At 43.6% G+C, this 22546-nt stretch overlaps 1 protein-coding gene across 3 annotated transcripts in view; it reads right to left on the bottom strand.

The window, feature by feature from the left end:
• The window catches only part of ZC3H13 (zinc finger CCCH-type containing 13), a 532845-nt gene that overhangs the window by 75234 nt on the left and 435065 nt on the right, over positions 1-22546 (bottom strand). For 2 of the 3 annotated variants that reach the window (XM_069205400.1, XM_069205401.1), the window contains exon 17: positions 16949-17095. In XM_069205400.1, coding sequence (XP_069061501.1) covers positions 16949-17095 — 147 coding nt within the window. The remainder of the gene's footprint in view (positions 1-16948; positions 17096-22546) is intronic. The other variant, XM_069205402.1, reaches the window with a different exon arrangement.

Genomic DNA, 22546 nt, shown 5'->3' with positions numbered 1-22546 from the left:
ATTAACAAGATGCTAAATAATGAAAAAGATGTACTAATATGTCATATTTGAATGTATAACCTATGTTTTGTGATAATTCGTGTTCTTAACTTAGCCATACTGGAGGCCTGGTCTTCGCTGGGCCTTGCTTGCTTTAACATGAAGAAGCGATGAGCTGCCGAGGACTGGAACTGGAGAAAAGGACCTTCAACTGTAAAGAGTTCAGAGAGGGCTCTGCTAGAAAATTCAGCAAATGTACCAGTGGACAGATGATGAGGACAAATTGATACAATTATGTCTAGTGTAGGCTAAACACACTTTCCCAGGACTTGAACAATGGAAGCACTGACTGAAAGATTGCGATCCACAATTTTGTTACCTGAAGAGACGGATGATGTTCTCATCGACAGAAGAACCAATCAAACAAATGAAACTTGAATCCTGAATTGACGTGAACATGTGGTAAACAAAAACTATAGGTTAGAGTCATAACTTCTGATAAGGTTGACCAATTAGTGGGGTGGGCTGAAAGACCCTAATAAAAAGTCATGACGAGGGAAGGAAATTTAGAGCGGAGAGGCGAAAGTTGATGACGTCAGGCGACGCTGTCCGAAGTGCTGATAATTGGGCTTAGTCTCTGTAAGCCTGATACTTTGCTGATGACTGGTGACCTGGAGACGAAGACTGACTCGTTGCTGATCTATCTTGAATAGGTAGCCATAACAATGTGACTGACTAATGCGTGCTTTTTCTTCTAGGTACCAACTACGCTGTTTAAAATGTTCTCTTTTAGACAGATTTTTCCAAATTAATGTTTTTTGTCTAAATTGTTTTTGCATGAAGACCCACATGCTGATGCTAATTTGGGTTAGGTAGGCTGACAAGGGTGACTTTAACGGTGACAGCTGACTGACTGAATTGCATTGCTGAATCATTCCATAAATGTCAACGGTTTTGCTGACTTATGTTGTGCTTTGATCGTTTGAGATTTTCTTGGTGAACAAATTGTTTTGTAATGATTAATAAAGCTTGATTAACAATAAAGTTGAATAAAGATTTTTGATTAGAATTGTAAATAATAGGGAATAAAAACGATTAACCTTCTCGAGAGTGATGGTATTTCTTAATATATATTTTTTTTTTTTACTAATGTTTGACATTGATTATAGTGATATTGATGGTTCATAGGTCTACCACTTAGCTGGGATACTCCATGCGATCCAAAAGGTTCATTGAACTATACGTGTCCCTTTGTAAGTTTACTTACTAAGGACCAGGCGCCCTAGCAGTTTTTTGTAGCAGCTTGATGGTTAGTTTCCTTGGGGAACTGGTTAAGTGGTGACTAGTGGTTATGATAGTAGTTTAAGTTATGTTCAGTTGTTTGTATTTTATGAGGTAAAAGTAGGGAGTCTGCGTACTCCAGTTAAGGGTTAGTAGGAGTGTGCGTACTCCAAAGTGTGAGAGTAGGGAAGTCGTCGAACTTCATATGTGTGTGGCGCTTTGTGCTCAAAATTATCCACGTGGTTGTTGATGTACAGACCCTGCGTGGTCTAAGACTCCGGAGTATATTGACAAGTGTAGGAGACACTTGGTTATATGTTGTAATCTGTCTGGTTTAGAAGGTTGATTGGGCGTGGTCAACAAGTCAGTGTGCGTGGCAGTTGAGTAAAAGAAGCTTCGACTGAGATTTGGCAAGTCCTATGTGCACCACGACAGACCCATTGATCAGTTGAGAGTGAAATTCGCGGGTCGAAATTTGCTTGCGAATGTGGGGGACTGAGAAAGAGGAATAGCCAAAGAGCTAGAAAGAGCCATTAGTGAAAATCAGGAAGGTCCCTGAAGCGACTGTGTCCCTTCCTGTAGTAAACCAGGAGGTTTGTTTAGTTATTATTTTGGTAAAGGTGCTCACAAAAATTGCATTAGTTGAGTGAAATCGAGGTGAGGAAGACAAACCGCAAGACTTTGTCAGCCGCTGTGCATCAGTGTGACGTCAGTGTGTGCCGCGCTGGGATAGGTTGGTTAGTGAGAAGAGCCACGACCGGATTGGCAGCCGTCCGTAAGAGGCAATTGGTTGAGTAAACGGGTGAAGGGAATCACGGGAGTAAAAGTCATTTCATTTATTGAATTAATAGTACACAATAACAGGCAAAATGACGTTTTTCAAGGCATTAAAGAGTGCAATGAAGGGTGATTCTTACATTAAGGTATTAGTGGGGGAGCCGACCCCCCTGAAGGATTCTCCGGCGTATCTTGTGATGACAGAGAAAGGTATAGCTCCGTGTCTTTGGTTAAAGCAATGGAGTAAATTGACTAAGAATCAAGGGGCATTAGCGTTTCCGGAACATGGAACGTTTAATTTGAGAATTTTGGATCAGTTGTGATTATCATTGTATGACATGAAGTAATTGCCGAGACCAGCACAGTTCGAGGCTTTCACAGTTTGGGAGCTAGTGGCCAGACAGCAGCAAGAGCTGAAGTTTAACAGAAGGATGAAGAAAGTAGAAAAGTCACTAGCGGAAGCTAGATGGGATTGGGAGCAACAAAAATGGAGAATGGAGACTATGAAAGAGATTAAAATGTTTCCAGCAATTACGAGGGCGATGAGTCCGAGAAAGGGGATAGTGCCAAAGAAGAGGAGAGCGAGGGAAAGAAGAAAAGGAAAAAGTCTTATGTAGATGATGATGACTCTGATGTTGAGGATCTCATTACGCAGTTGCTAAGAAATAGGCCTCCACCTATGACAACCTATGCAGGGGGTCCGGGAACTAAGGCTACAGCCCCTCCTGGAACATCCCATGGAGCTGTGGGAGCTGTACAAGCCAAAGGAGGACAGTTACCAGGGGTAATACAAGGTACACCTGTTGCCGGAACTAGTACTGTCGCTCAGGCGCAGATGCACCCACCTGCAGTACAGAGGATTTATCCAGGTGTACCAGTTCTTGAGACTGTTTCAAATATCATGGTGCCAAGGGAGCAGGTGCTTCCGAAGCCAATGTTGATTCAAACAGACCTGACACCAATGTTGTTACCCTCAGCAGAGGGTATGTCTAAGTTTACCCCGTTGACAGGAACTTCGGCTGATTTTACACCAGTTATGAATCAGGCAATGGGAGTACCACTCGCACAAGGTGTAGGTGCAAGGGCAGCTCCAGATGCAATATCGCTACTGATTACTGTTGGTCCAGCAGTACCTTTATATGCACAGAAGAAAACGGAAATAGGGGAACAAACTGACATGACACAGTCTTGTGAGAAGGGGAGCGGAATATTCAACGCAATTGACATCATCTACAGGACAGGGTTTCAGTGAACCTAGACCTTCTATGGGTTTTAGTCCTCTTGTGGCATTGCCAGATGCAGTAAATGTCTCTAATGCAAATCAGACTCCTGACACCGCAAACTTAGGGCATAATGGCAGAGTAGCTGCCAGTCCTGAATGCAAGTAGTATTTCATTGCAAGGGTTAACAGCTCAGCAGTTAAATAATTTGCTGGATAGTCTAAATTCTTCGCAAAGTGCATCAAAAGGAGAAGGTAGGCTGAACTAAGTGGGATAAAATATGGAAGCAAATGAGTTAGTCGAGGGAACAATGGGACTGAATAGGTTAGATTCCTATACTGATGATGAGCTGAGGTATTTATGCCCAAGGGTCACAAAAGAGGTGGGGAAAATACACCAGAGGTTAGCGGAATTGGCAGAGAAGCAGGACATTGATCTTAAAACAACGAAGCATTTGAGACGAAGTTACAGATTATATTTTGAGGCAAAGGATTTTGAACGCATGAGATCAGCTGGAATGAAGGCACATTTAAAGGACTTACTGCAGAGAGCACAGATTTGGGGAGTGTTAGAGAAGTGGGAAGGCAGGTGGACAAACAAAAAGGAGAAATTAAAACGAGATTCCCAAGAAGGAGCAGAGGGAGCCCAGAAAGGGGAATCAGTCAAAATGCTTCAGATGAGAGAAATTCCAGGGGGTCAGTTTGTTCATGTCCCCTGGCACAGAAATGACATATTGTCTTTTACGAATGATTATCCCAATTTGAGAGAGAAGCCAGTTGAATGGTATCAGCAGACAGAGGTTTGTGAAGCTCTCTAAATGTCTGTGGGAAGACTTGAACACTCTATTGGAGATCGTTGTTCCAGCCGATTTATGGGTTGAGTGCAAGAGGGCAGTAGACTGGCCAACGAGTGAACTCAAGAGGGACAAGGTTACAGACGCGCTGTCACCTGAGGTAATGAAGAATTATTATAAGGTGACTGATTTCCTGAAGACTAGGATTTCTCCTCAGAACACTGATTGGCAACAGATTGATACGACAGTCCAGGAGTTTAAAGAGTCAATACATACTTACTATGAAAGGTTACTGAAGGCTTTTTAAGAGTACAGTGGCAAGGAAGCGGTTGAACCCAAAGACATGATGCATTTCGTGTTCAGATTTGTTGAAGGGTTGAAACCTGAAGTAGGGCAGATGATTAAGAATCATTTGATTCGCTGGCAGGCAAAGCCAATTGATGAGGTGCTGCAGTATGCTAAATATTGTAGGAATGAGATCGAATTGAAACAAAAAAAATTGAAAGAGAAAGCAATGGTGATGCAGATTAGGGCAGCCCAATCAGGAGTAAAAGGAGCTTTAGTGCCGCCGATGTCGCCGCAACAGAGGTGTCATGTTTCCAGATCTAGGCACTGTGATTGTTCAGAATGACATGCAGGGCATGAAAAAGATGTTGCCATGTCATTTGTGCGGAAATGTGGGAAACTGGAAGCGGTAGTGCCCACTGATGGTGCAGGAAGGAATGGTTCAGCAAAGTGATGTTGGTGCAGTTCAAACTGTAAGGATCCCAAAAATGAGGGGCATAGTTCCGAATGCTCAAAATCGAGGTCAGAATTTCTTGCCTGTACAACAGCTGCAGGTGTCTCGAGCACAATTTATTCCTTTATCACCAGTACAGCAGCAGGTTTCTATGGTGCCTGGACAGTAAATGCACATACCCCAAGCACCAATGGAACTGCAAAAAGTTATGCTTACTCAACAGGTCACAGGTCAAAGACAGGACAATAGTAACAATACAGTACACCAGCTCCCATTTCACAGTGAGGATGAAATAAACGATGGATGGATGAGTGACGGTTCGGATGAGGGAGCCAGTATCCTTGCTGCGTCTCTAGAGGTAGATCAGAGAGGACCTTTTGTGAAAGGAAAGGTAATGGGACACAAGGTCTCATTCTTAGTTGATACCGGAGCCACACGCTCCACAGTGAGGAGTGTGGAAGTACTGAATTTACCTTTTTCCGGCAGGACAGTTAAGGTTGTGGGAGTAGAGAATAGACAGTTAACGAATCCTATCACAGAAGAAGTGCAAGTCGAAATTGGAAATTATTTGGGATGCATAGATTAGTGGTGTGTGATTCAAGTCCTGTGTCCTTGCTAGGCAGAGATACGTTGTGCAAGACCAAATGCTCTATAAATTGTACAGATGAAGGAATAGAAGTCTAGGACAAGCAATCAATAATGCTTAAGAATACCCATTGATTGAAATGTTCCCGATGTTCACTATAAAGGAGTTGCATGCAGACTTACAGGGAACCATAAAGGAGATAGTTTGGGACTTGACAGGAAAGGAAGTGGGATTGATCAAAGGAGTGGAACCTATTAAAATAACTTTAAAGCCAAATGTTGAATTCCCGAAACTTCCACAGTACAACATGGCGCAAGATGTGATGATGAAAGTAGCGCAGATACTTGGAGATTTTCTAAAACAAGGAGTTCTAAAGGAAGTGTTGAGCAGCCCATGTAATTCACCGATAATGGGACTGAAAAAGCCATGTGGAAAAGGATGAGTTGTGAAGGACTTGCAAAAAGTGAATGACATTGTGGTTAAGTGCTGTCCAATTGTACCCAATCCAGCAGTGATACTGTTTCAAATTCCATGAGAGGCAGAGTGGTTCACAGTGGTTGACTTGTCACACGCTTTCTTTTCAGTACCACTTCATGAGGATAGTCAGTTTCTTTTCAGTTTCAAATTCCTGGATAAAGTCTATAGCTGGTGTAGGCTTCCAGAAGGTTACACGTAGTCACCATCCCTGTTCAATCAGATTCTGAAGAAGAACTTGGAGTCGTTGGAATTATCTTGCCAATCGACTCTTGTACAGTACATTGATGATCTATTGATTCCATCCAAAACCAGGGACGAGTGTAAGCATGACTCGATTTCCCTGTTAAATCATTTGGGAGAGTTTGGACACAAGGTCTCACCTGTGAAATTGCAGTATTGTCAGAAATCTGTAAAATATTTGGGACATCAAATTGAGAAAGGACTGAAAAGAATTTCCCGAGAGAGGATAACAATGATTTTGCAGAGAAATCCCCCGACTTCCTAGAAGGATGTACGCATGTTTCTGGGAATGGTAGGGTACTGTAGACAGTGGATCCCGAATTTTGTTGCAATCGCTAAACCCCTACAGCAGGTGACTCACAAAGGAGTTACAGATCCCATTATCCTAGATGAGGACCAGATGAGGGCATTCGCTGAATTAAGAGAAAGTTTGTGCAGAGCTCCAGCGTTGGGAATGCCTGATTACACAAAGCCTTTCACATCATTTTGTCATGAACGTGATGCTTGTTCTTTATCTGTTTTGACACAAGTCCATGGAGGTGCTTATCGCCCGGTAGCTTATTTTTCAGCTACCTTGGACCCGGTTGCAGTACCTTTACCAGGTTGTCTGGGAGCAGTAACCACAGTTGGTCAAAGTCTTTCCCAATGTGAAGGGGGGGGTCATGGGATACACCCAGTGACTGTAATAGTACCACATTCTGTTGAAATTTTACTGACAAGGACGAAAACACAACATTTGACGAGGGCCAGACTGACAAGGTAGGAGACCATCATTTTGGGAGCTCCAAATGTAACTTTGAAAAGATGCATAGTGTTGAATCCAGCAACATTATTGCCAAGTGATACTGTTGAAATTGAAAAGGAGGAGGATATAGAGCACGATTGTCTTGAGGTGAACGATCTATGTACAAAGCCGAGGCCTGATATTAGAGATACTCGGTTAGAAGAAAATGATCAAATTGTCTTTGTTGATGGTTCATGTCTTAGAGATGGGACAGGTACCTTGAGAGTGGGATATGCTGTATGTACCATTACAGGAACTCTAGAAGCGTCATGGCTTCCCGGTGTGTATTCTGCACAAGTAGCAGAACTGGTGGCTCTTACTAGAGCTAGTTATGCTTCTACCAGGCTGCGAGTGACAATATACACTGATAGTCAATACAGTCTTGGAATTGTTTATGATTTTGGTCAATTGTGGTTGCAGCAAGGTTTTATGACCTCCAGTGGAACACCAGTACGAAATGGCGACAGGATAAAAGAATTACTGTATGCAATTGAGTTACCTGAAGAAATTGCTGTAGTAAAATGCAGTACACATAAAAAAAACCACAAGATTATATTTCTGTGGGAAATGGATATGCAGATCAGGTCGCAAGAATTGAAAACATTACAAGAAAATGCAGACAAGGAAGAGAAAAAGCTGTGGGTGAAGCTGAAGTGTGTACAGAGACCAGATGAGATTTGGGTATCTGAGGAGGGCCAAATGGTATTGCCAAATTGTCTGTTGACTCAGATGGCTCGGTATTATCATCGTCAGGCACACACTGGAAGAGATGCCATGATTAGGTTGTTCAAGGTTGATTGGTTCAACCCAAAGTTCAGGCAAGCAGCTGAAGCAGTGTGTCACAGGTGTGATTTGTCAGCAGTTAAACGTGGGAAAAGGGACAGTGGTGAATCTGAGCCACATTGGAAGAGCAGGTGGACCATTCAGCAGAATGCAATTGGATTTCATTGAGATGCCTGCATGTGGTGGATTGAAGTACGCGTTGGTGATTGTGTGTGTGTTTAGTCATTGGATTGAAGCATACCCCACACATAAGAATGATAGCCTCACAGTTGCAAAGTTGTTACTTAAAGAGTTGATACCACGGTTCGGATTCTCCATCTCTTTAGAATCAGATAAGGGAACGCACTTCAATAAAGTGATTAAGCTCATGTGCAGCATTAAACACTGAACATAAGTTTCACTGCAGCTATAGACCAGAAGCATCAGGACTTGTAGAGCAGATGAATGGTACTCTGAAATAAAGAATTGTCAAAATGTGTGCTCTCACAAATCTGAAATGTCCAGATGCATTGCCTCTAGAGTTGATGTCCATGCGAAATATACCTGACAGGAAAACAGGGCTGTCCCCACAAGGGCAGGAGATTGGGTCGTGATCAAAAAGCATGTGCGAAATACTTGACTTAAGCCACGTTGAAGAGGTCCATATCAAGTGGTGTTGACAACTACAACAACTGTGAAATGTGCAGGTTTGCCTAACTGGATACGTCCAAGTCATACCAAAAGAGTGGTGAGTCCTCAGGACCATGAAGAAGTGTTGTTGAGAACACCAACAGCAGCAAAGCAAATAGTTCTTCCTGAACCTGAACCAGAGCAGGTCAAGCCAGAAGTAGATTCAGAACTTGCGGAAGACGGATCGATCACCCCAGTGAGAGACAAGGGTGCAGAAGTTCAGGAGACAGAGCAAGAAATCAACCCGGCAGAAGTGATTGGAGAAACAAGCACAGGGGAGGTTCTCTCACAAGCAAATGGTGACGAACCACAAGGAGACCAAGTGCCAGAGCCTGAGAGGGAAAGAGTTGAGACAGGTCAAAGCCAAAGTGATCTGACTCCTCCTGAACCCGTTGCAGGTCCATCAAGAGAAGACACCACAGATAAGGCGAAGGAGAAAAGTCCGATCTTAAAGAGATTGTTGACAGAAGGAACAAGAAAAGGAGCCCATTGGCCTGAATCTCAAATAGGGAAGAAAAATGACTTGGTTATAAATGAGACAATAGAGGAAGAAATAGACACTACAAGAAAAGACGAATTAAGTGATCGAGAACCAGCGGGAGAACAAAAGTTGAAAAGGAAGAGAGTAGCAAGTCGAAGATACGCAGGACCAGAGTGGGCATATGCTGCAACAAGTGATTGGCAAAACGAGTTTATGTCCTTTTGCTTTGACAGAGAAGTTCTGAATCAGTATTTTGATGCAACCTGAAGAAGAAATCAATAGACCGAGTACTTGAGTCAAAAGAAAGAGAAACTGAAAATTAATGACTTTACCAGAAGAGACATTGATAACCTGATATGACATTTGGAAATCTGGAGATGGCCAGCTGCTAACCGATTTTGACAAAGGAAGGAAAAAGGGGTCTTTTTGTATGAATCTGAAGCGTGAGAAAGAAGTATATTTTTGATTTTTCTTGTTGCACCTTAATTAAGAGTTAATTCTACTTTCTGATTCTTTACAGATCATGGCTGGATTAGATAATAACACTAAGAACATTAGGTACTGTAGGTATTTGAGTGTAGGAAATTGCGATTGTGTGTGGTATATTGTTCATAATAATGATTGTGGGAATGTCTATTCATGAGGTGAGAAAGGCTGATATTACATCTGTATCTGAAACTACTACACTAACAGCTTTAGAGAGGAGCAATAGCTGCATGATTATACTAACGCAAAGGGAGAGCTGTCTTCTAACGTCTTTTATCGGTTGTTGAGTGAATATGTGGAAATTATGGATGTAAAGGATTGTCTTGTGTGCACGCAGATTCCTTCCTCTGTGGAAGAGGAGGCCACTTATCATAGTCTACCTCCGACTTATGGTATAACTTGTAGTTTGCTACTAACCGGATTCTATAATCAGGAGTATTTGCAGTACTTTTATTCAAACTATGACGTTCTATTTTCCTTTGTTCCTATAATTAGATACTTGAGTAAGATAGCTAAGGATCATGATATAGTATTAGTTAGAGGATTCTTTGAGCCTACACTGACTTTTGGCACGGCTTATGCGCATCGTAACAATTTAACCTGCTTACAAACACCTATGGAAAAGAGCTTTATTGGACATACTGGCGACAGGAGAAAAGCACTGAATGAGAAACTAGAAAAAGAATTAGAGAAAATAACTTACAAGAATGATTATGCTTACACTGCTACGAGTGAACGTAGGTATGTGTTTTTGTTTCAGAGTAAATTGACATTTATGCTGAATGGTGCAGACCCTGAGATTCCTGGAATTTATTATGTTTGTGGGCTTAATGCTTATTACTGTCTTCCTAGAGGATGGTATGGGACATGTTACTTGGGAATAGTTTTTCCTAAGATTTATCAAATAGATGATCTGAAAGAGATACCGAAAATGACTGATTTACACCGTATGAGACAAAGGAGAGAAACAGCCTTTACAATCGTAGGGGATATTTTTGGAGCAATAATTCCTTCTGTAGGAGTTATATTGAATGCAAATAAGATACGAAAACTATCTACTATTGTGGATAACATGCCAAATAATTTTACAGGAGCCATACTTTTACTAAACACTGAACTAGCTGCGGATAGAGCTATGACGCTTCAAAATAGGCTTGCTTTAGACATGATATTAGCGAAGGACGGAGGAGTCTGTAAAATGATTAATGCAAGGCACTGTTCTTTTATTCCTGAGAACGAGAAAGACATAAAAGATCTACTTACTAATTTAACTAATGCAAGTAAGGATTTGAAAGAATTGAAGGAACCAGGAGTTTGGGAAAAGGTTGGGAACGGATTTGTTACAGTGAGAAATTGGTTTAGTCAGATTTGGGGTGGGATACTGTAGAAAATTGTCCAAGGAATATTAATTGTGATCAGTCATGTAAGGCTTATGGGGGACATGTAAATTATGGTGGAAAATTAAACTAAATAGGGCCAAAAATGATCAAAGGACGGAAGAACAGCCCAGAAGAAGAATCTACAGGGAAAATATAAAGGAGGAGAAATCAAAATCTAGCTGAAAGTAACTTGTAAAATGATTGACAAAGGGAAAGGTGTGATGACATATTTAGTCATCAGAGGAGGGACTGTTGGAGCAAATATGCTAATATGAAAAATTTCTACTGATTTGCGTATGGATACTAATGAGAAATATTGATAAAAGAACTAATATTTGAAAATAACGTGTATGGGTAAAATGTGCCCACGGGGAGTGGTCACCATGAGTATTAACAAGATGCTAAATAATGAAAAATATATATTAAAGATGTACTAATATGTCATATTTGAATGTATAACCTATGTTTTATGATAATTCGTGTTCTTAACTTAGCCATACTGGAGGCCTGTCTTTGCTGGGCCTTGCTTGCTTTAACATGAAGAAGTGATGAGCTGCCGAGGACTGGAACTGGAAAAAAAGGACCTTGAACTGTACAGAGCTCAGAGAGAGCTCTGCTAAAAAATTCTGTAAATGTACCAGTGGACAGGAGATGATGAGGACACAATTATGTGTAGTGTAGGTTAAACGTACTTTCCCAGGACTTGAACAATGAAAGCACTAACTGAAAGATTGCGAGCAACAATTTTGTTACCTGAAGAGCCGGATGATGTTCTCATCGACAGAAGAACCAATCAAACTAATGGAACTTGAATCCTGAATTGAAGTGAACATGTGGTAAACAAAAACTATAGGTTAGTCATAACTTCTGATAAGGTTGCCCAATTAGCAATCAGTGGGATGGACTGAGAGAACCTAATAAAAACTCATGACAAAGGAAGGAAATTTAGAGCGGAGAGGCGAAAGTTGATGACGTCAGGAGACGCTGTCCGAAGTGCTGATAATTGCCCTTACTCTCTGTGAGCCTGATACTTTGCTGATGACTGGTGACCTGGAGACGAAGACTGACTCGTTGCTGATCTATCTTGGATAGGTAGCTATAACAATGTGACTGACTAACGCATGCTTTTTCTTCTAGGTACCAACTGCGCTTTTTAAAATGTTTTCTCTTTAGATACATTTTTCCAAATTAATGGTTTTTGTCTAAATTGTTTTCGCATGAAAACCCACATGCTGATGCTAATTTGGGTTAGGTTGGCTGACAAGGGTGACTTTAACGGCGACAGCTGACTGACTGAATTGCACTGCTGAATTATTCCATAAATGTCAAAGGTTTTGCTGACTTATGTTGTGCTTTGAACGTTCGAGATTTTCTTGGTGAACAAATTGTTTTGTGATGACTAATAAAGCTTGATTAATAATAAAGTCGAATAAATATATTTGATTAGAATTGTAACTATTAGGGAATAAAAACGATTAACCTTCTTGAGAGTATTGGTATTTCTTATTATATAGTTTTTTTTTTTTTTTTTTACTAATGTTTGATATTGATGGTTCATTGGTCTACCACTTAGCTGGGATACTCCATGCGATCCAAATGGTTCATCGACCTATACACATCCCCTTGTAAGTTTACTTACTAAGGACCAGGTGCGCTAGCAGGTGCATAAGGGTACATTCACGCATGACTGAGTTGTGACCAGGGCCAAATCACCAAAATCACACATTGAGCAGTTCTGTGATGAACATCTGCTTCCTGAAGTCAAGGCACAGCTTGAATTCTGTCATTTCAGGAAAGACACAGCCTCTGGCACACTATCTGTGGTAATTTAGCATGTGCTGGAAATCCAACAAAGTTGAAAAGGCAACTCCTTACTCCCAAAGGTCATAGAAACAAGGTAACTGACATCTGCTCACAGGGATGGCATTTATCTGCAGTCCTGCTCTTTCACTTCTGAGGTTGTACTGTGTCATCATAGAGGCAGATTGAGTCATCTATCGGTGTGCATGTACAATGGTGGGAAAATTCTCTGCATCCAGCCTGGGAGTATTCTTATGGTGAGTAATATGAGGCTGTAAGTATCCATCAGAAGAATCTTTGCAGCACTGTAAGGATCTCTGCCTAGGGAATGGCGGCCCTTAGCCTTGAATATGCTGGTGGAACTAGTGAGGAAAGGTGCCAATCTAAGGGATTTATCTCACTCCCTGCTCAGTTTAAAGCTACAATACTGTCAGCCACGCTATCTGCTAGCCACTCCCTAAAGTAAGGGCCATCATTTTTAACGTTTAAATAATGTTCACACATAGCAAGGGGTACACATACCGACATGGCCTAACAGAGCTATTGCACTGGCCAATGACTAGAGCAATGCCCCCGCAGAGTCCATACTGATAGCCAATGCTTAGATGCCTCCATGCCGCCTTGCAGCATTGAGCCTAATGAAGAGCGCAGGTGTTCAAGAAAATGGTGAGAACATCTCAAAAGAAAAAGCCAGGGTTCTTCCTTTAGCTGAAATAAGCCCAGTAACCTTTTGGTGTAATTGACGGTCAAGATCCGTTAAGCGTCGTCATCAGTGGTCGTCCACCCTAGTGATTATATAAATCCTGCTAGGTGGTTCATGACCAGCGAAATGCAATGGCAATTCAGCCAGCTCCAGAGGCATAGATCTTCCTGACACAGGAACTAAGAGGTATGCTGCTCTGCCTGTTGCAGTATGATAGTTGGCAGGAAGGCCTCAAATGCCAAGTAAATCTCCTGCAACTCCAACAGACTGATGTAGAGTCAGGATTCTGTAGGCCACAGTCCTCCACTCCTCAACTCTCCGAAATAGCTTTCTAAATGCAGAAGCGATTAATTCATCACCACTGTGAACTCTGGGTGGGCCAAAGAGAGGGGTCTGCCGTTGGCCCAATCTTTGCCAGGCCTCCACCACTGCAGATCTTCTGTGGTCTCCTCCGTAACCTGGACACTCTGATAAGTTCACACGGTGCTGTGCCCACTGTTACTTCAAATCTCACTGCAGAGCCTCATGTGTTATCTGGCATTTCGACCAGTAGGATGCAGGGGGCCAACAGTCCCAGAAGCCTTAGAGTAATCCTCAATGAGATCCAGGACCAATGCTGAAATATCAGGATCATAGCCTGATTGTCTTGGACTCTTCGCAGGAAAGGCACTTAATCACACTGAATCCAGGATGGCTCTGATGAATAGGAACACGTGCTAGGAGTCAGGTGTGACTCTGCATGTAAGAAGGTTCACTGTCGTCTGAAGGTGGTTTAGGACTGCCTGGGATGAGCTAGTCTTAAATAGCCAATTGTCAATGTAGGTGAAGAGAGGAACTCTCCATCTCCAAAGGTGTGCTGTGACCACCATCACATTTGTAAACACCTGAAGGGCAATGGTGAAACCAAAGTGAGCACAGCAAATTGCAAATGCTCCTGGCCCACTGTGAACCACAGATCATGCTTGAATGCCCAACACTATCATCCAGTATCCAGGGCAAAAATAACATGGGCAAGCACAAGGATCTTGAATTTGTCCTTTCGCAGGAAGGCATTGAGAGGGCCAAGATCTTAAATAAGACAAAGACCTCGGTCCTGCTTCGGGACAAGGAAGTAGTTGGAGTACCATCCACTTCCTGCTTCAGAAAACAGAGCCCTCTCTGGCATCTTAAGGCAAAAATATCTGCCATTCCTGCTGCAAAGCAGACATGTGGTCCTCTCTAAGCTGCCATGATGAGGATGGAATGTGTGGTGGGGCTTAAAGAAATATGATTGTGCTGCCCATTGGACAATATGGAGGATCCATAAGATGGACCACATGATTTGGTACCCCTGAAGGAAATGACGGATCCTGCTTTCTACAGGGTGACTGTCGTAAAGGACACACTAGAGCGGATATGAAGTTGCGGTTGCTGGTGGGGCAGAGGACAGAGGTGTGTGTTGTCCCTGATGTCCTGGTCATGGTCTCTGGAAGCTGCAGCTTCAACCTCGAAAAGGGCTGGAAAGCTTGCTGTGCTGCTGGTGGGATCTGAGGCTGTTGATTTTCCAAGTCCCTGGCAAAACCAGAAAATGGGCAAAACTGTGAAGGGAAACTGTCAGGCGGGTGTGGGAGAGACCTGATGAGTGTGCTGTGACGCGAGTCTCCTCAAATTGTTCTAGGGTCGAATCTGCTTTCTGACCAGAGAAGAGTAAATCATCAATTGCTATATCCATGAAGGATGCTTCAGCATCCCCTGAGAAGCATGTGGGGCACTGAAGCACCACATTTGTGCCAATTGCCTGACCCAAGCAATCTGTCATACTGCCAAGGAGAAGAAAGCACATGCTTGGCAAAGGTTTCAAAACTTCTGGACTCATGGTTAGGTGGAGTCAGAGGGAAGGCATTCGGGCTGGGGAAGGCTAAACCACCAAGTTCTCTGATGTTGGATGCTATTTGGGAAATTCAAGGTCACCTTGAGCTGGTCTGTAGAGACATGGGACCCGACTGTTGACCAGAGAACCAGACTATGGTTCTGCCCAAGTGCCCAAGAGTCTTTTCTGAAAGATTCTCATTAAATGGCATGAGAGGTTCAAGTAGGAGCCTGGCCAGACTGAAGGATCTCAATTACAATGTTGTTTTTTTTATCAAAGCTGCACTTCCAACATATCATGGTTGTACTATCATAGCCCAATTAGTGTATAGGTAATCAAAAAATTTACTTGAGTGCTTTAATAGCTTGCTGGGTCACTGTATTAGTCTTGCACTTAGGCCCTCATTTTAACATTGGCAGTAAAAAAAAAAAATGTCAAAAGACCGTTGCAGCGGCTACCAGCCGTCCACCATATTATGACCACAGCCAGATTTCTGCCACAAGAATGGTGGAAATCTGGCTGTGGCTATACAGGTGGTAAGGTGGCGCTGCTGCCACTAGCAGTGCCACGCCAGCAGACCGCCGCCAGCCATATTATGACCAATAACACAGCCTGGCGGAGTTCTGCTGGCAGGTGCTGCTGGAGGTAGCAGCATCCCGTCCCATCTCCTGCCAGAGGACCCACTGGATCCAGGTAAGTCAGGTCTCCGACAGTGGAAGGTGATGGTGTGTGTGTGTGGGGCTGTGTGAATGTATGTGTGTGTGTGTGTGTGGATGTAGGTATGTGTTGCATGTTGAATTTGAGTGTGCGTGGATGCAGGTATGTTTTGCATGTTGAATGCGAGTGTGCACGTATGGAGGTGTGAGTGCCTGTATGTTGTGTTATGTGAATGCGTGCCTGCGTGTGTTTGAAAGTGTGTGTGGCCTTGTGTGTGAATGGATGTATGCATGCGTGTAAGCATGTGGGATAGGGTGTGTGTGTGTGAAGGGGAGGCGTGAATATAGGGGGGGTGGGGTAACTGGAGAAGAAGGGGGTGAAGGGGAGACCCCTATCTATGACAGGGAAGGAATTCCCTGTCACTGATATGGCATAGCACCATTGTTTTCATAGCCTTATGAACGCTACGGAAACCATGTAGGCGGGGTCAATATCCCGCAGGCAGTACAATGACGGCCGCGGGGCTGGAGATGGATATCTCCAGCCTGGCAGCTGTTACCACCGTGGCGGTCGGAGTAGTACATTGACAGGTTGGCTTCTGCCAACCCGTCAATGTCATAATATGGTGGTAAGTACCGCCAGCCTGTTGGCGGTACTTACCGCCACATTAATGCCGACTGCCAGGGTTGTAATGACCACCTTAGTGTTTAATCTAATTGTTTGTAGGTTATTTGAATTCCAGGGTGTCACTTGTTTAATGTCAACTGGGTCAAATGCCATGTTATTCCACTTCTTGTGATTGTATTAGGGGGTTACAGATGCATGTGCTGTCACTGCATGAGATCTCAGTGTAGTAAAGTGCCTCTTTCTGACATGGTTACCCCCCACTTTTGCCTGGTACATGATGTGATTTCGACTGCAAGTGCACAGAGTTCCTGCTAACCAGGTCCTCCGTGCCAGAGCTCTTTCCCAAAACTGCACAGATGTTTCCCCAATTGGCAAAACGTTTAGCACCCTCTGTAAGTCCCTAGAAAATGGTACTCCTGGTACGTAGGGACTGGTGGTACTGAAGGAGGTCCCCTCAGGGCATACATCTGGTATGCTAGCACCAGAGTCTGCCCAGCTCATAATGAGGTTTTTAAACTGCTATGAGATTTTCACATTTGCTTTATCAACCATGAACTTGTGGTTGGAGTATCCAGGACAAGTGTAAAAACAAAAGTATATAACGTGAAAGCATACAAAAAGTCCAATAAAAGTTTTACCTGAAGTTTTCTCGTCATCCTGTTGGTCATCTCTCTTTTCAGCATCATCAGCCAGAATCTCATCCAATTCATCATCGCTAATTGGCTCATACTCTCCACCACCACCAGAATCCAACGACTGCACGTCATCCAGCTTAGAATTATCTACTGTAACGGAATGCAATGTATTATCATCTGAAAATATGTAGCACTCAATTCAATCTACAGCTAGATAATGAAAGTATTAAGAACAGGGTTCTTACCTTATATGACAATTGTGGCAGATACTGAATTTCCACTACAGATTCTTTATTTTTTCAAATGTTCCTACTAGACAAGAGCGGGACTTTTGAAATGTATTCACACCACAAGGCTTAAGGTGCTATTCATACAGTGTGGACCACATTAAAGTGGCTTTTGTCAGTAAAGCAGAACAGCACCAAGGTATACTTATTTTATTTCCACCCTCAGACTAAGAAAATAAGTTACTTACTGTAACTGTGGTTCTCTAGTAATGGTATTAACATGCTTGAATCATCCCCTGTCGTTTAAGTGGGAGTCCCACGCTACATAGAAAAGATTAACAGTTTACATTGAAGTTAATGCAAAAGACATTTGCTTATCAGTGTGTTATTAGAAAGGACCCAAAATCCAGCCAATCAGGTGACAGCACCCTTTTGAACACTCACCACAGAGGCTCCAGTCTCTCAGATTTTCTAGCACAAGTGATGTAGCTAACACCACAACATAAGTTAAGCCTCTATGGGGTATTGGGTCGCATGTGAATCTATGAAAGAATCCCAATACTGGAGAACCACTGTTACAGGTAAGTAACTTATTTTCTTCTCCAGTATTGGAGTATCTTTCATAGTTTCACATGCTTGAATCAGATTAGTTAGAAGTAAGCATTACAGTATAAAACGTATGTCATGGAAATTAAATAGTGAAAGGTGGGAAAAAATAAGTGGCTCACCTTATCCAAATAGATTCCGTAGAACTGCTTGTCTTGCTGCTGCATCCATTGTTTCTGTGGCATTGAGTGCTGAGTGAAAGTGTGCCTGCTAGACTAAGTTGCAGCTCTACACGTCTGTTATATAGGCATACCTGCAAAAAGAGCTGCAGAGGTGGAGACAGCTCTGTTGGAGTGGGCCTCGACTTTCTTCGTCAATGGTTTTCCTGCTTGTTGATGACAAAATTGTATGGCAGAACCAATTCACCTTGTTATTGTCTGTTTAGTAACAGGAAATCCCTTCTTGGGGTCCCCATATCCCACAAACAGTTGATTTGCTTTGCGGAAGCTACTAGTCCTCTGTAGGTAGAATTTGAGACATTGTTTGATATCTAGGGTATGAAATGCTCTCTCTGCTGGAATTTGAGGATTTGGGAAAAGGTTTTTCAATATGACTGGTGTAGGAATGTGCCCTTTTGCCATTATTACCCCACCACACACACTTTTTGCCTGATATTGATGCTAACCAAGCCCCAGCACATGTGTTCTTTCCCTAAACTGTACAATTGTTTCCACAAATGGCACACCCCTGGCACGCAGCTAAATCCCTTGTAAAAGGGACTAATGGTACCAAGGGCTCTGTGTCCAGGGAGGGTCGCTAAGGACTGAAAGCATGTATTGTGCCACCCTAGCAGGCCCCTCACCAAACATATGCACACACCATTGCAGATTGTGTGTATTGTTGGGGAGAAAAAGGTAAAGTTGACATGGCATCCCTCCCAGCTATGCCCACAAACCACTGCCTGTGGCATAGGTAAGTCACCCCTCTAGCAGGCCATACTGCCCAAAGGCAGATTGCACTATACCACAGGTGAGGGCATAACTGCATGAGCAATATAACCCTACAGTATCTTAGTCCATTCTTAGACATTGTAAATGCAGTGTGGCCATATTAAGTACATGGGCTGGCAGTTTGTCGTTATGAACTCCACATGTCCATGATGGCCTCATGGCCTCACTGAAGAATGGGAAGTTTGATATCAAACTGCTCAGCACAATAAACCCACATTGATGCCAATGTTGGATTTATTGTAAAATGCACACAGAGGACATCTTAGAGATGCCCCCTGTATTTTACCCAACCCTCTAGTGTTGGGCTGATTGGTCTGTGCCAGCCTGTCTCTAACAGAAAGGGTTCTGATCCCATGGGGTGAGAGCCTTTGTGCTCTCTAGGGTCAGGAATAAATCCTGCTCTGGGTGAAGGTGCTTCACACCTCCCCTAGCAGGAACTGCAACACTGTTACTGTGCCCCAGGGCACTCCAGCTAGTGGAGATGCCTGACCCCGGTCTAAGCCCCACTTTTGGCAGCAGGTCCAGCAGGAAAATTAGGAAATAAAAACAGAAGGAGGGATCCAAAGCAGCTAGGGGGACTCCCAAGAAGTCCAGAGCTGATTTGACACCCTCCTTGCATAAGAAATCTGTGGCTAGTCTGTGTCTCTACCAGATAAGGCATTACCAAAGGTAAGTATCTTGTTCATCTAATATAGACAACTAGGTGCAGATTCCTTATCTTAGAATAAGATATCCAAGCAATCCCAACCCATGGCAGAGGGATGCCAACGGACCACACCAGTCTCGCAAGAACAACCCCGCAGACACAGAGGAAAAATCAAGCTCGAGACAGAGTGGCGAGAGGAAAACACAAATGACGAATACTAGACAAGTGAACTGCAATTCCGCTGGGGAAAGCGAAGGTATGGCTGGGAAGGAAAAACCTCCACCAGAGGCAGCAACCACCCCCGTAGGGGAGGTACACTGAACAAACCAGCAAGATCAGGAAAGGAAACCCTGTAAGGGGCACCAGAAAGACACATACACTTGTGAAATAAAATGTGTAAAAGAGTCAAAGTAGAAAGACTAGCATAACTGTGACATACAACAATCTCACAGGCAGACAGAGAAAGTACTCCAGTCAGAAGCGAATGAAGACCGGCTGGTGGGCTCAGACAGAGCAAAGAAACAGCACCAGGCCCAACAGGGACAAGAATGGGGAAAGACCAGGAAGGTCTTGCGCAAGTGCAAAGTGTATAGACATACAAGAGGCAGGGGAAGTAAAGAGCACTGAAGGTGAACCGGGACTACATGGTAAAAGGAGTGTACGTGCCAGTATAAAATCAAGAGTAAAAATGGAGGCCAGAAAACCAGCTAACAAGGAAATTGGAGGCAGAATAAGCAAGGCAAAGAACTGTACTGTCGGAAGCACAGAGTACAACGGAAGGAGCCTACAAAAATGTAAGAGCAATGGCGAGATTCGAACCCCTGGAGAGGGATAGCCTGCCACACCAAAACAGTAGACCTAGCTTCAAAGCTAGAGCTCCTTAAAACGACAGACATCAATCTATGCCACCCCGCAAGGAATATGAAGGGAGGAAGGTATGGCATCTGAGACCCGTGAAGGGATAACAGTTAAAAAAAAGAGCCAGGGTCTGTGAATAAGGTCCCGAAGGACGGAAAAAAGACATTGAAAGACAAGCATGACCCATGCCAAGGAAAAAAGATAGGAAACATGCAACGTGTCAAGAACACCAGCAGTAAGAAAAAAAAACACAGAACCATCCCGGAGGCAGACAGACAGAGTGTGGCGGAGAAATCTGACAGGAATAACTGCAAATAATAATTACCAAATAGTCAAAACCACTAGGGAAGAAACCCTAGAAGCATGCCCGAAGGGGACCAACTCATGTAGTCTGCAAAATACCAAAAAACAGAAGGCATACCTACAACAGTACCCAAAAGGAATGATACCTCTCAGGCCATCACTATGAACAATGAGGGCGAGGGACTAAAAGGGCACCAAGGATGGCATAAACCTAGCGGAAGACAGCAGTGGAAGGATCATGACACCCCACCTAGTGCAGTGAGACAGGGGGAGAGGAGGTTGGGGTAGGGGGGAATAGAGTGTCATCAGGAATTAAATCCAAACCGTGAAGGTGAAAAAGAGGAACCACACTGCCTCGAGAAGCGGGAGTATGAGAAAAGAGCCTACATCATCCTGAGGAAAAGAAAGCAAGAACCCGTGATCAACAGCAAAGAGGGCCCAGCGTATGATGGGGACAGTGGAAAAAACCCCAAGAGAAGAGGACAGTACCAGTACAGTACTTCAATATAAAATCAAAACGCTAGAGTTTTTTTTTTTGTTCCAAAGGTAACCTAAGTAACCTTGACGCCATAGGAGGGATTTAAACCCTTGATGTATAGATGTATATGACACCAAAGGCACAAGACTTGACCCCTGAACCAAAACTCCTGGATGAGACAGAGAGCCAGTGCTGCGAAAGGCAGAAAACACAATCAGTGAGCGAGTGCACAATGGACCAGGAAGAAACATGGGCAACAGCGAAAAGCAAATCCCTGTAGCCCCTGACAGCAGTGGCGGGAAGTGAACCCCTGTCCGGGGGAACCTGTACCAGCAGAGGCAGAAGACCGTGCCACCGAGCCATAGCGCCCTGATCCCAAAAGACAGGGAGTGGAACCTGCAACAAGCACAATATGAGTCCGTAGCAGAGGAAAAACAGAAAACATGAATTTGGAAAAGAAACCTTCTAGGAAGGAATCCAGAGGCAAAGAACCTACCAAAAATAGGCAAGAAGTGGCTCCTGAAGGAGTACAACAATATATGTTCACCTGGGAATAAAACAAGAGAAATCCGGATCCAGTCTGACACCTGGGGGAAATTCTAAGGTAAGGAATTTGCAACTAGAAGTCTCTATCAGATACAGCATCCACTACCAAAAGCTCAAAGAGCAAATGTCCAACACAATCTCATAGCAACAGAGATGATGGTCAAAATACCCAGGGCACTTTAAAGAAGAGGCAATAGGGCAGGTATTGTCCAACACAAAGAAACTCACGAACCGTGGAAGAAAAAAGACCAAGCAAAAGGGAGACTTTCCGCCAGGAATCAGGTCAAACGAGAATAGGGCCTGTCACAAAAGTAGACACACACCAATCATAGATAAGCCTCGCCTAAGGTAAACACAAGGGAGAGTTGAAAATCACAAAGAAACCAAAGAGGACCATACTATTAGGGCTGCGGAAGCAACCCCGTGAACTAAAAGGCTGCACCAGCCGAGGCACAAGATATGCTCCGGAACCACTGCTGCGCTGAAAGGAGCAGCAGAAAAGAAAAGCGCTGTGCGCACCAAAGGAAGCGCAAAAAAATCCAACATAGATGACAAAAGCGCAACCAAAATATGGGTCCGAAACTACTCAACTAATGAAACAAGCGCTAGCGCAATATAGAAGGGGTGCAAATGTGCACACCTTAAAGGAACATGACAGCTCCCAGAAAGTCGCCACAGGCGAGGACGTGAGATAGTGAAGGACAATAGTTCCCAACATGGGAATTACAGAAGCGACGCAAGGCAGACTCTGCATGTGCCCCAAAAAGCGACTTGCCATCATCAAGGAGAGCATCATGCACTGGAGATGAGAAATTGGAAGCCACTAACCAAGCCCTGCAACGTATGGCAACAGAAGCAGTGATGACCTGCCCAGTGGAATCGGTGGAGTTCATACCAGAGCATACTGCAAGGCGAGCTGCCTGCTGACCATCTCTGATTAAAGACGTAAGAGCAGGGTGAAAATCATCAGAAAGCGAAGCGAGTAAA

Source organism: Pleurodeles waltl, chromosome 8 (assembly GCF_031143425.1).
Source record: "Pleurodeles waltl isolate 20211129_DDA chromosome 8, aPleWal1.hap1.20221129, whole genome shotgun sequence".
Taxonomy (NCBI): domain Eukaryota; kingdom Metazoa; phylum Chordata; class Amphibia; order Caudata; family Salamandridae; genus Pleurodeles; species Pleurodeles waltl.
Note: the sequence above shows the minus strand (reverse complement) of the source record. Positions and strands in the feature narration are given on the sequence as shown.